This window comes from Oryx dammah, unplaced genomic scaffold (genome assembly GCF_014754425.2).
Source record: "Oryx dammah isolate SB20612 unplaced genomic scaffold, SCBI_Odam_1.1 HiC_scaffold_27, whole genome shotgun sequence".
Lineage (NCBI taxonomy): Eukaryota > Metazoa > Chordata > Mammalia > Artiodactyla > Bovidae > Oryx > Oryx dammah.
In genome coordinates, this window is record NW_024070211.1 from 83,784,685 (window position 1) to 83,797,649 (window position 12,965).

Genomic DNA, 12,965 nt, shown 5'->3' on the forward strand with positions numbered 1-12,965 from the left:
GTGTTTCTGCATCACAGATTTTCCCCCTTTATCTCTTCGCTCTAAAAAGACAACCAAAGAGCAATCAAAAAGGTGTCTGACTTGGCCATTCAGACAATTGCCCCCTTGTGGGAATGCGGGAATGAATGGTACAGTGGACACCCCAGCACCATTGACGTTATAAACATGTAAATGAAACACATTAGGGCAGACAATCAATTGTCTGTGAGCATTGCAAACCTGCACTCCCTCTCTCTGTGACAGGCACAAAATAGTGTCTACCTTGGGAAGCCACGGTGCTGGAGAGGAAAAGGACAAAGCGTTCTCTTTCACACAGAAGAAAATGCACCTTAAAAGCCTTGGAAGAATGCAGATGACAAACACTGTTGTAAGGAAAAGACTCTCCCACATCTTAGAATAAACGGAGCACTGCTCAGAGAGCTAGCAACAGCCTCCTTTCCTACCTTCAGGGTAGACACACACATTTTTCCCAGGCAACAGTCTTAATACAGCATTAGGGTCTTTGATAACCTCTTGGAATTTTCTTTACTTCGAGTAAATTAAGCAAGCAAGAAAGGAAGCATCTGAAACATATGACAGAGCAGTTTACTGGGAAATGTCAGTCTTGGCTTTAGTCATATTCCAAAGTAAATGCTTAAAGATGTGAATGTATCTTCATGTGGCAACAGAGAAATAACATAAAGTTTCAAATCCTTACCCCACCCTTACCCTGGTGGAGAGTCACGCTATGGATACCAGCAGGCTAGTGGCTATGTTATGAAGGAAGCCATGTCTCTATCCCCAATTAACTGAGTTTTTTCAAACGGAAATAAAACAAATAGATCAGTCTAGATACATAACCCCCAGCCATGTGTGTGTGCAGCGTGACAAAACTTGCAGAAGCTCTTGAGAGACAGAAGGATGGAGATGGATATCTGGGGCACACCCTCAGAGCTGGTACCTGCCACACAAACTGCTTCTGAGCGCTTTGCGAGTCAGCAAAACCACCTCCTCAGAACCTCATCAACTTTACCAGAAAGGTACTTGCACAAGGTTTCCACACTTGCAAGGAGCACCAAGTCTGAACCGACTGCAATTCGAAGGAAACTTTCCTGCCTCAGAGCGTATTGAGGGGCTCTGGCTCACAGCTTCATCCCATCCCAACTTCACCTCTCTGAAAAGAGAGACGAGAGAGACAGGAGCCACATCCTGAAGAAGGGGCTTCTTGCGTTGCTTTTCCTTTTCATTTGAGTATCTCTGAAACGGGAGCAACTTCTCTGCCCTCCACTGCCTCTCAGCATCACCACTAGCACTTCCACTCCCTTTCAGGAAGTGGTTAAGGGAGTGAGGGTTTATCTTAAACAGGGATCATCATTTCTGCTCATCTGATTGTTTCTCCTCTAGGATCTAAAGCCCTGAAAGCATCCAGTTTTATCCCTTTTCTTCTCCACTGAAAATCACTGACCAAAGGGGTTTGTAAAAATCTTCCCCCATTCCACTACACAATGCCTAATGCTTTAGCTGAAACTTTGGAGAAAAATTAAATTTAACTTTTTTTTCTTCCGTTTCCTTTTCCCCACCACTCATAATTCAGTTTTCATTTAAAAGACAACTTCATTCCCTTTTCTGAAGCAAGCAGTTTCCGGGTTTGATTTTTATGAAAATGTGCCTGTGTCTGTGTGATTTTTTCAGAGGCTGATGCTGGGAGGTGGTGGGCTGGGGAGGCAGGCCCATCTTCCTAGGCTCTGCAGGAGGCAGGAGGGTAGCCGGAGCATCCCCAGGAGCTCATGCCCAAATCGGGGGTAAAGCAACAAACTTTGCAAGTTACCACCGGGCCGGGCCAGTGGCAGGCAGCAGCCAGGCACCTCCTGCTCCCAAGCGCTCATTTCTGCCTCGAAGGCTGTGTGGAGATAGTGGGGTATAATCAGGGGCCTGAAAAGGGGGGCTGGGTTTTCCCCCTCCTCTCCAGCTTCAGTGAAAGTATTACAAAGTGAGTCAGGCGACTGAAGATCATCTGACTGAACTTTCTTGAAACCGACACACATTCTTGTCTTCGGGCAACTTGCTTTTTGCCTCCTTCTCCCTCACCCCTCTCCCCCTTCCCTCCTGCACATCTTATTTTCTGGGAAGAGATTTCATCCTTTCCATGTGGGGGAAAGGAGACTGTCCACTATGGATTAATTTGGCGCTGGCACTGTCTTTGCCAGGCATCTTGCTAGCTTGAGAATCTTGAAGGCTGGATTTTAGACTCTTGTTTCTCTCTTTGTACATTTGCTTTCCTCGAACTGCCTCCTTCTCCTTTGCTTTTTTAATAATTGCATACAGCACCGTCTTTTAACCCATGTTCTTGACCAGCCTTTCAAACACACACATACTGCTTTACACGTTTTATCTCTTTGTCGCCTTAGTCTATATACACACTGTTGACTTCATTAAAATTATATAAAGTGCCATTCTAGTTTCCTGGATGACCATCTCTCTCTCTCTTTTTCCTCATGCAGTTTCTACTTCTATGATTAGTATTGCCATTATTCCTTTCCAGGAATTTCTATATGATTTTGATAAGCATCATCATATTTAGTGTTATCAGCAAAGACACAAGCTCAAAAGTGACATCTTTCCCATGAATCCAGGAAAGAAGAAAAATCCACTCAGTTCAGATAAATCCTAGCAATTCCCAAAGGGAAAGGCACTGGATACGTACTTGATGAGAAAGGAAATGAAAAAAGAGGGGGAAAAACTCTTCTACCTGCTTCTCAAAAGCAGGACATTGCTCAGATTAAACCCAAAGCAAAACACTGACAAGTAACGAATTTACAGCATGTTTTCCCACAGATTATTGGGAAATAATTATTGTTGTTAAGTGTGCAGGGTCTGGGCTAAATGCCTTTAAAATGTGCAATTCAACTTTCCACTTCAGAGTGTTAGGGCTTCTCCCAAGTTTGTGGCTGGGCAGAGGGAAATGGGGTCCGTTACTGAACACCAAGCAGTGTCCATAGCTGAGCACCTCCCGGGGTACTCTGTTCCACCTGTGAAGCCCCCAGCAGACCTTCCCCACTGCCAATCTCCGCCCCCAGGGCTCTTAGGAAGCTTGAAGCATTCTGTTTTCCCAGACCTGGGCTCTGGTCTGACCTCACAGCCTGGACCAGGCTGGTCAAATGGTGGCAAAATCCCGAAGAGGGTTGGAGGAGGCAGACAAGATGAAACAAACATGCTAAATAGTCTCTCCTGCAAAAGAACACTTCTGGGAACCTTGTTTTAAATCTTATTCTTCTTTCTCTCTCTCTCTCAAAAAAATGACTATTTAACATAAGAAAAAAAATATAAGGCCTCCTTGACACAAAGCTTTTGTTATCCAGTTGATCAGCAAGCAATGTGCTTTAGATACTTGTAAGGGTGGGGGGGAAGAGCCCCACAACAGACATTGATTTTAGAAAATCAATAACCAACATTTAATAAAAGGAACAGAGGAAACACAAGAGAGGAGAGGGGGACATTAGGTGTAATTTTAGTGTCTACTAAATTACCCAGAGATGGGGAAGGGGAGGTCTCCAATGTAAGGACCACCTTAAATACTGCCAGACACTAGAGTGAATAAAAAATTAAATTAAGAGAGAGGAAGAGACAGGGAGAAAGAGACTTAAAAAGAGGCAGTCTGAACTGGGTCTTGGGGAAGCAGCTTGGTATATATTATTGTACTTGTTTTTTTGTAATACTAAGCCAAGCAAATAGATCAAAGGCAGTACAAAGGGAAAAGGCAGGATAACATAACGAACAGTTTCTGACTAAAATTCCTCTATCACTCCCCCATATGGCTCGACACCTCCACCACAACAAGCAAAAGACACACACACGCACACACACACACACACACGCGCGCGCGCGCGCACACATGAAACCTAGAGAGACAGAGACAGAGAGAAGCATCATTTGTCTCTAATCAAAATTCCCTCGTCTTTGTGTTTTCTGCTTCCAGCGCCCCTCACTGCGCCCCCAGCCGCCCCCTCCCGCGCCGCGCAGCTCGGGGGCAGAGCGGGGGCGCACAATTGTCTTCTCTGGAGGAAAGTTGTTCCAAGTGGGCCCCGGCGGTCCCCGCGAGGCGCGGGCAGGGTTCGCGGGAGACCGGAGCCCGGGGCCGGCGCCGCGTCCCCTCGTCCAGCTCCGGAGCGTCGACGCGGCCCCGCGCCGGGTGATCGGGCTGAGACCGAGGGGAGCGAGAAGTTTCCTTTCCCAGTCTGAGCTGGCGCTAGTTCGCTTGTTTGTTTTGGGGGGTTGGTTTTTCTTTTTCAACTCACAATCCTCCGTCAGCTACCCCCCGGCACCCTCTCCGGTCCCCAGCTCTCTCCCCTCCCCCAGGCGCCTTCTGCGCTCTTGCCAATCACTTTTCTCTTTTATTCCCACGATTTTGTTTGGGGGTAATACCTAGGGGGTCTGTCTCTCGCGCGCGTTCTCTCTTCCTCTCTCTCCCGCTCTCACTCTGCCTTCCTTGACTCTTTCTAAGATGGACCTACGGAGCTGTCACACCTTTGATCCCCCACCTCTGTTCTGCGTGTCCCCCCTGCACTCCCATCTCCTTCCTCCTTCTCGACTCAGCCTGGATAACGGACTCCTCCTGACCATGTCGAAACTGCCCAGAAAAGTCTCCCCGCACTCCGGGACTCCGCCAGCCCCCGGCGTGGGGCCAGAGCCCGCCGGAGAGGAACCACCCGCCCCCGCGCCCGCACGGACCCCGCGCGGGGCCGGCCGAGACCCTCCCACCCCGGGGCCCCGGCGCGCCTGGCCCGCCCGGCCCCGCCGCCCGCGGACCGTTACTTGGCGTGCGGAGAGGCGGCCGGGCGACTCCAGCAAGAAACTTTCAGCCTGGCGGAGGCACAGCCCCGGGGCCCCTCTCCCGCCCTCGCAGTCCCTCTGCCACCCCCGCCCCCACCCCGGAATCCCGCGCGACCCGGCGCCCAGGCCCCCCGCCCTGCCCTCGCCGGACGCTCCCGCAGCCCGGCCGGGGAGCCGGCGGGCCGGGCGCTCCCCGAGCGGGAGGCGGAGGCGGAGGCAGGGCGGAGGCGGGGGCGCAGGGGGCGGCAGAGGTGGGGGTGCTGGGCCCCGGCCGGACCCCGGCGCTCGGAGCCCCCCGGCGCCCGACGCTCACTTTGCCCGGCACTTCCCCAACTCCCCACTGTCCGGTCGCCGCGCGCGCCGGGCTCCGGCGCCGGCCGCGGAGGGAGGCTCGCCCGCGAGCCCTGGGCGCCGCCACCGCCGCCGCCTCGGTTCCTTTTCCCTCTCCCCCTCCTTCTCCCCGGGTCTGGAGCCGCAGAGTGGCCCGGAAAAGTTTGGTTCGGGCCGCTTCTTACCGTTTTTCCTCCTGGGATTGGCTTGTTTGCGTCTCTTGCACCGGGGGCCATCCGCCATGATCGGCTGCTTCATTGATAAGAGCGGATCAGATGGCAGTTCGCATGGACTCGGCGCCCTGCTTCGGCAGCACGCAGGCTCGATCTAGCAACCAAACACAGCGACAATGTGGGCATCGCCCGCGCCCATTGAAACGCGCGCGGGCCGCCCAGGGGAGCCGGGCCAGGGCCCGGGCGAGCACCCATCCGCGCCCCCCAACGCCAAAGCGAAACTTCGGCGGCCCCCTCCCCGCCCCCCGCCCCCAGCCTTGGCCCCGAGGCGCTTTGTGTTTGTTACTGTTTGGTGTGTTGCACCCGCGAGGGGATCAGAGAGACAAGAATTACATCTTCAAAATGAGTCATAACTCCTGACCGTATGAGGGAATGCACACGGCGGTACAGTAAGGCTGCTTGACTCAAGGCTAGGCGGACCCTTTCCTCCGAAAAGTCCTCAGCCCGGCTCGGCAACTTGGGGTGAGGCGAAGCTTTCTTTAGCTCTCATCTTGTCTCACCACCCCCTACCCCATTCCCCAGAGCAAGCAAACAAACAAGCAAACAAACAACGCGAAACAACCCCCGATGAAGCACACGCGGGCAAATTGATAACAGTAATTATAGGAAGCCCACTCGCCCCGCGCCCCATCCCCTCCCCTGTCGCAGTTTATCGAGACACTGTCTCTTCCTCCCCCCCACACCCCCGCCCCCAAATTAGGATTTCCCGTTTCACGCCGCAATAAGAAATATAATTATAAGCCTCTTTGGACACTGTCCCTCCCCGCCCCCCCACCCCGCCGCCACCTTCTCCACTTTGACAATATTTACTTAAGTATTTCCCCCCACCTCACACACACATGCTCCCCCACACTGGTTCCCTTAAATAGTTGCAGTAGAAAATTGTTTTTTCCCCTCAAGAAAGGAAAGAGAAAGTCCAACCGCTACGACAATACTTTTCAGCTCTACTGAATGATCGTATCCTTTCTGGCTTCGAAACTTTTGTACCTAAAAATCGAGAGAGGCGCTGCATTTTTTCAGCTGAAACTGTCAAAACTTGGAGAAGGGGAACCTCGGAGGCAGGCAGGAGAGGAGGAGAATCCCGAAACTCGATGGAGGTTGGGAAGATGCTGTGCCTCGAGGATTAGTTTAAACAGGGGGTTATAAAAGATGTAACAGATGCAAACTGTAACACAAGGGCCATTAACCCTTTCTCTGCCGAGTACACTCGGTCCCCACGCCCCGCACCTATTGTCTCCTGTGCTAGAAGCTTTGCGGAAAACCTGGAAAGTGAGTATCAGTTTCCACACATTTGCTGAGAGGGGTAAGGGGGGGGGGAGCAGAGAGAAGGGGAAGTAGATGATTTAGAAAGCACCTTGAATTTAACCTAGGCATAGTGGCCGCCTTTTAAGTTTGACACATTTTGTCATGTCTTGACTCTCCTGTGGATTTGAAATTGTTGGGAAAAATCCTGAAATACAGAAATGGACACACCAGTGTCTGGGATGAAACAGCTGGCCTGTCTGTATTCCTGCTGAGACTTACGCACGATTGCATATAAATACATGTTTAATAAAGTAAGCTGCTAGTTTTATGAGCATGTGTGTGTGAGGGACAGACAGGGCATTTGTGCTGTAAACTTTATCTTTGCCTGTTATTTCTAACTCTGGAGTTAGTAATCTTACCTTCATCATTATAGGGGGAGCATGTAAAATATGTAAGTAGGTGGGAGACACACATATTCATGTTAACCGGGATCACCCCTGTTCCTGGTAACTCCTGCTATCTCGACTTTTCAGTGCCAAAGTATGGAATGGGATATTTGAGTGTATGTATCTTCTGTCTCTATGTGACTTTGCCATTGGAAATACAATTTCAAAAGTTATTCTTAATTTAAAACCCTAACATCCTGACGGCAGTTTTCTTCCCAGCTGTAGTGAGCCCCCCCCCCCTCCACTTTGGTAAACGACTCAAGTTCCATGAGGACTTTCACTTCTTTATTTATCATCACAGAAGTGAGGTGTTACTTCACATACATACACACACAAAGAATGAAATAAAGAAATGAAACTCGCTAAGCAGACAAAAACAGGCAACTTTCTACTTAGAAAACAGCCTTCTTCGGTGGGAAAGGTTGGACTGCTATATCTAAGAGAAAGACGATCCCGAATTTGGTAGGTTTGTATCCATCAAGTTTTGTAATTATTAACAGGTATTTGCCAAGTTTTAATTGCTGAATACAATGAATTGGAACTAGAGTGAAAATAGAGCAAAATCTCTCCCCTCGAAGAGTTTTTATTCCAACCATACAGATCTCAATAAAACTTTCCCAAGGCTGGGTAGTAAAAGGCACCTTTGGTTACCTGAATGGACAGGTACGGGGCGAATTATTTGGGGGAGGAAAAAAAGGGGAGAAAAAGAAGGAGAGAGACACAGGGAGTGTGAGAAAAATCGAAGAAGTCATTCTTGGGAAAAGCTGCCATAAAGGAGCTAAACCCACCTGAAATTCCTACCCACAGACACTCCTTCTCACTTTAGACTCACATCCCCACTTAAAAGGAGAAAATCATAAAAGGAAGGTGGGGGGGGGGGGTGACCATGCCAAAAAGGAATAAAAAGAGAGAAAAGAGGGGAAAAAAAAAACCTACCTGCGAAGTCTTGTTTGTAGTTTTGGCCAGAAATGGTGAGAAGAAAAAGCATGAAGAAGCCGCGAAGTGTGGGGGAGAAAAAGGTGGAAGCGAAGAAACAGCTCCCGGAGCAAACTGTACAAAACCTCGCCAAGAGTGTCTGGAGGCAGGACCGTTATTCCTGCGGAGCAGGTTAGAACTGATCTCTTTCGGCCACTCCAGGAAACACAAACCTGGGGACGGACTGACGTGTTACGCCTCTTCTAATGACATTTTTTTCTTTTTCTTTTCTGTAGGAGAGAGAGAGACCCTGAAACACGCGCCACCTATCTTTGTGGGGAGGGATAATTGAAGCGCCCTGAGCGTGAGCATCATGTGAAAACGTGATCGCCAAGTTTCTCTCTGGGAAAGGATCTGGGATAGATTATACCTTGAAGTCTCCGCAAACGCTTTAGTGGAAGAAATGAAATTCCACCTCCCTCCCTTCCTCTCTCCCTCCCTCTCGCCTCCCTCCCTCCCTCTCCTCTCCACGCCCCCCCTCCCGCCCCCCCCATCCCCCCCCACCCCCGTCAAGCCTTTGGCATCATTATCCTCATCACTAAATCCTACAGAGTACAGGGCGGAAAACGGTGCACACCATTCACAGAACTGGAGAACTCTAAGGGGCGAAAGTTAAAGGGAAAGATCCCGGTTCCTCAATCCACATCGCCTCTTCTTATACAGATATCTCTAATAACCAGATTTGAGATGCACATTAAGTTGTGTGGATTTCTCAGCACGGTTTCTGGAACTAAATTTTTTGCGCTTTCTCGTATTATTATTATTATTATTTTCTTTCAAGATGCCAGAGCCAGAGGGGGGAAAATTGCTGTATGTGAGCTGCATTTTAGGGCATGTATGTTGGGGTGTATGTGATGAATTTCTGGATTGGATCCCAATACTAAAAAGTAGTTTGGCATTTTTAAAAAGGGTCTCTAAGTAAATTAACATAGAGCGCTGAGTTGACCGATCTCTGAATCTCTCTACATCTCAAGGAGACCTCACTACAAAGTGAGGGAGTGTGTGGAAGGAGGCAGCAGGAAAAGGAGAAAGGCCATAGAGGAATTTAGCAGGGAAGGAAGAGCACGATATTAAACGGCATGGGGTCTAAGTTTTGGAGTATATATTTTTTGATATTGCAATTAAAGTAAAATTAAAAAGAAAAGACTCCACCTTTGCTCTGAAGGGATTGGTTATGTAAATATGGTAGGGATTTCCTGGAGAATACAGCTTTCTACTGTATGGTTAATTAAATAATCACTCAAAAGCTTCCAACGTGACGCTTCTGTCGTAATCCAATCAGGTTACATAGGTCCTAAACAAGAAAGATATTTTCCACATCTGGAAGTCAGCAATTTAGCAAGTACTGCACATTATTAACCAATTCAGAGCCTACTTCCCAGGGGAATTTTTTTTGAAGTTTAAGTGTTCTTAACCAATGCTCTGCTGTTTTGTTAATCAAAAAGCTGGTTTACACTGCACATAATTGGAACTAATATAGAAGTAAATAAAGACAGCCAAATTTGAGGATGCTGAGCACAGGCATTTATCGGAAAAGGAAGAAATCTCTTAGCCTCCAGTGGTTCAGGCTCAATTTCTTAAAGAACTGTGAGGCTTTTTTTTTTTTTTTTTTTTTTTTTAAGAGTGAAAGTGCTTGAGGACCTCAGAGCACAAATAAACTTTCAGTCCCACAGTGTTTGGACTTCTTTGCAAAGGTAAAGGTGGAGGTGTCAAGAGGACTGAACGATAGCCCCATGCCATTTTTTTCCTGCTTTAATATTGTTAATATGTTACAGCCCCCTGTTTTCAGTCTGATGAAATCTGAAACAAATAACACCCTGATCCAACACTAGACTTTTACTCACATTAAGATAAACTGCTTTGAACTGTACTTTGAATGTGTGCCTAAAGCAAGACTTTGAATGCAAGAGTCACTGGAAATTGCACTCAAGAGGAGGGAAAAGCCACCACTTGGTTTGCCACATCCACACTCCCAGAGGTGCACAGCTTTGTATTTTGTATGTTTATTGGGGAGGGGGCAATAGCCACCCAGCATGACCACAACCAATACTTACTTTAGGATGTGAGGAAGTAAATTTTCACAGTTGATTACAGACTTACCTCTTTGCTACCTTAAGCATTTATTACAATGAGAATCATCTCCCCCACCCCACTCATATAATTTACTTATAGAGGAGCATTGGAGACCAGCCTAAAATTTAATAATAAAAAAAGAAAATTAAAGATTTCCACCGTGGGTCAGGCACATTCTGTTTTATGCTTTACATTTCTTTAATATTCCTATCTCTATAAGTATATGACTTATCAAGTTTCTCCTCTGAGATTTACTTCTATTATTAATATCCTTTTTTTTTAAATTCCCACTTTCCCCCACTTTTTTATTTTAAAAAAAATCGAGTCTAGCTTTCTCTAGAAGTTTGCTTTTCAGCGTTTCCTCTTCCATTTCCAGGACAAAGGTGTTCCTGGCATGGAGTAAGTCCAGGTAAGACTCCACCTGAGGACCCCAGGTAGCCATTGGAGCTTACAGCCCAGACATACACTCAGTGGTAAACCTCAGGTCAGAGGATCCAATCAAACGGCTAACAAATCACTTGTCTTTATTATGTATATTAATGTCAGGTTACTTAAGATCTGACTTAAAAAAAAATAGTATTTCCATTAAAAACAGCTAATCATCTGATTACTCTGGGTTCAGTAATTGTTCGAGTGGCAGGAGACAGCCCCAACACTTAGCACTGGTAGTTCCGACGTGCAAGTATTTGAATTGGGGTAAAAAAAAGCAATCTTTCAGATTCCCATCAAGGTGGATAGTTGGACGGTGGCACGCGAAGCGTCCCCACGAGGGGTGAGCGCGCGGGTGGGTTGCCCTCCTCCCCTGCCTGGCACGCCCCCGACACTCCCCTCCCCATTTGACCAAGAGAGTTCCCACAACAGCAGAGGCGGTGGGATCGGAGGAAGCCGGGATATAAATATGTTCCGAACACTCCCTTAGTCCGAAGGCCAGGTCGGGGACAATGGTGATCGTGGGATCAGCGGGATGCTGGAGCGCAGGACGCAGGGAAAAGTCGAGAGAGGACTAGGAGCTGCTAGCTTTCGGCTCCTCACACAGCAAAGCAAGTCCTGCAGATGAATCGCGCCTTCCCCGGGCTTTGTTCCCCATTAATAATCTATTTCGAGATTAGCGCAGACCAAGGGGATTAAAACAACAGATACATGCAAATGTGAAATAATATTGCAATGGACATGGACGAGAGAAGAATAATTCTTTAGGGTTTCTTTGAGTAAAACAAACTGCCTCCCTCAGAATTCCCTCCACCCAGGCAGCGTGTGAAGATGCACTTTTGTTTTCCAATTCCCTCCAGCCAGGACCTGGTGCCTGTCCCCCCATTCACCTCTCAGTCTGTCAATTTCCTTAACTCTCACAGCCTCTCCCCTTTTCTCCCCTGCCCCCCAGCTCCCCTCGTCGGCCCAGATGCCCGAAGAGATACAATGTTTCTGCCCCTGAACACACAGGCTGTAGCAGGAATTCGAATTTGGCCATAGCTAATGATTTTTTTTTTTTAAAGCAAATTCTGTTTATTTTGTACCATGTGGAGGAAAAAAAAAAAAAAGGAACCTATTCTCTTTTTTAAACGGAATTGATCTTTCATCCAGAGGAATTATTTCGACCGTGCCCTTACACAGGAGGTGGGCAACTTCTTTTAGAGTTGCAAGGAAAGCGTGATAAGGGGGACCCCTGCAATGGGGGTGTGTTGAGGGGGTGGGGGGCGGCAGGGGTCCAAGCCAAGTCAAACGGTTTTCTCACGTGCGAACTCGCAATCCAATCCATTCGGAGTTGAGCCTAGGATAGGAGGGGAAAGTCTATTAAAAAAAAAAAAAAAATCAGGAGCATCCCTCTGAGAAGCCCTTTCAAACAAAATCAAAACAGGACCAGAGAATCTCAGACCGTCTCTAACATCCCTGCTGCGAGGCCCGCGGGCTCTGGAATCTCGCACGTCACCTGGCCCCAGCAGGGCGGCCAGCTGAGCGGTTCATTTTTATTTTTTTATTTTTTGAAGTTAAGGCTGAATCTCGGCTTCGGTGCTTTTTTTGCCAGCGTCTCCATTGACAGGAACCAGCAAACTTCAGGACTCAAATAAGCGTCTTAATTTATTGATGCAAAACAGGTCTGCTGGTCGCCCCCAGTTCTCCGCGCTTTCTGTCCCCCATACCCCCAGCTTCGGTCCCTTCATTTGATCTCAGGGTAAGGCCCCCGCAGTACAGGCGGAGGAGCACGTGGGAGGGGGGGGTTCGGCCCCCGCCCGCCCAGGAACCCCGCGACCCCCGCCCCGCGGCCAGGTCAGCTGACCTGGCTCCTTGGCCGGCTCCCCGCCCGCCGCCTTGTTTCCGGTCCCCGGGGTCCGCTAGCTGCGCACGGAGCGGGAGCGGCCGCGGCCGGGAGGTGATGCTGGGGGCTGATTACCATGAGAAAGGCTGTGCCTGGAAAAGCCTCCTCCACGCGACTGTCAATCTCACTAAGGGGTGGGAGGGGGGACGGAAAGGGCCCTGTAGGAGTCACCAGAAAACTTGGAGTAAGTTGGATGCGACGCAGGCCCGAGGAGGTGGCTTTCGCCTCAACTTGGAAGGCTGTGGCGTTAAGGGCGCGGACGCCAGCAGCCTCGCCTGGGAATTGAAAAACCCTGAGTCCCTTCTTCCCTTCTTTCCTCCCTCTTGCCATCCTTTCAGCCCTCCCTGCCCTTTATCCTTGTTTTCTTGAAATTCTTTCCCAAGTCCATTTCCTACATTATCCTATCTATCTCCCTTTTGCAATCCCTTGTTTTGTTTCTTAAGATCTCCTCTCTCGCTCGGATTCTTTTCTGCCTCCTTTATGTGTCCAGATTTATCATTTCGTTTTGAAAACACAGTGTTTCATATGTAATTAATCTAC

At 48.7% G+C, this 12,965-nt stretch overlaps 1 protein-coding gene across 3 annotated transcripts in view; it reads right to left on the minus strand.

Annotated features, from left to right (window-relative positions):
- ZEB2 (zinc finger E-box binding homeobox 2) overlaps window positions 1-8,479 on the minus strand; it is a 136,118-nt gene extending 127,639 nt beyond the window's left edge. The window contains exons 1-2 of one of the 3 annotated variants that reach the window (XM_040228229.1): window positions 5,734-6,031; window positions 5,325-5,466 (exon numbers count right to left, since the gene is read on the minus strand). In XM_040228229.1, coding sequence (XP_040084163.1) covers window positions 5,325-5,397 — 73 coding nt within the window. In that variant the 5' untranslated portion in view covers window positions 5,398-5,466; window positions 5,734-6,031. Of the gene's footprint in view, window positions 1-5,324; window positions 5,467-5,733; window positions 6,032-6,359; window positions 6,450-7,999 lie in introns of those variants that run through there. The other 2 variants (XM_040228228.1, XM_040228230.1) reach the window with 2 other exon arrangements.
- Between the last annotated feature and the right edge of the window lie 4,486 nt (window positions 8,480-12,965).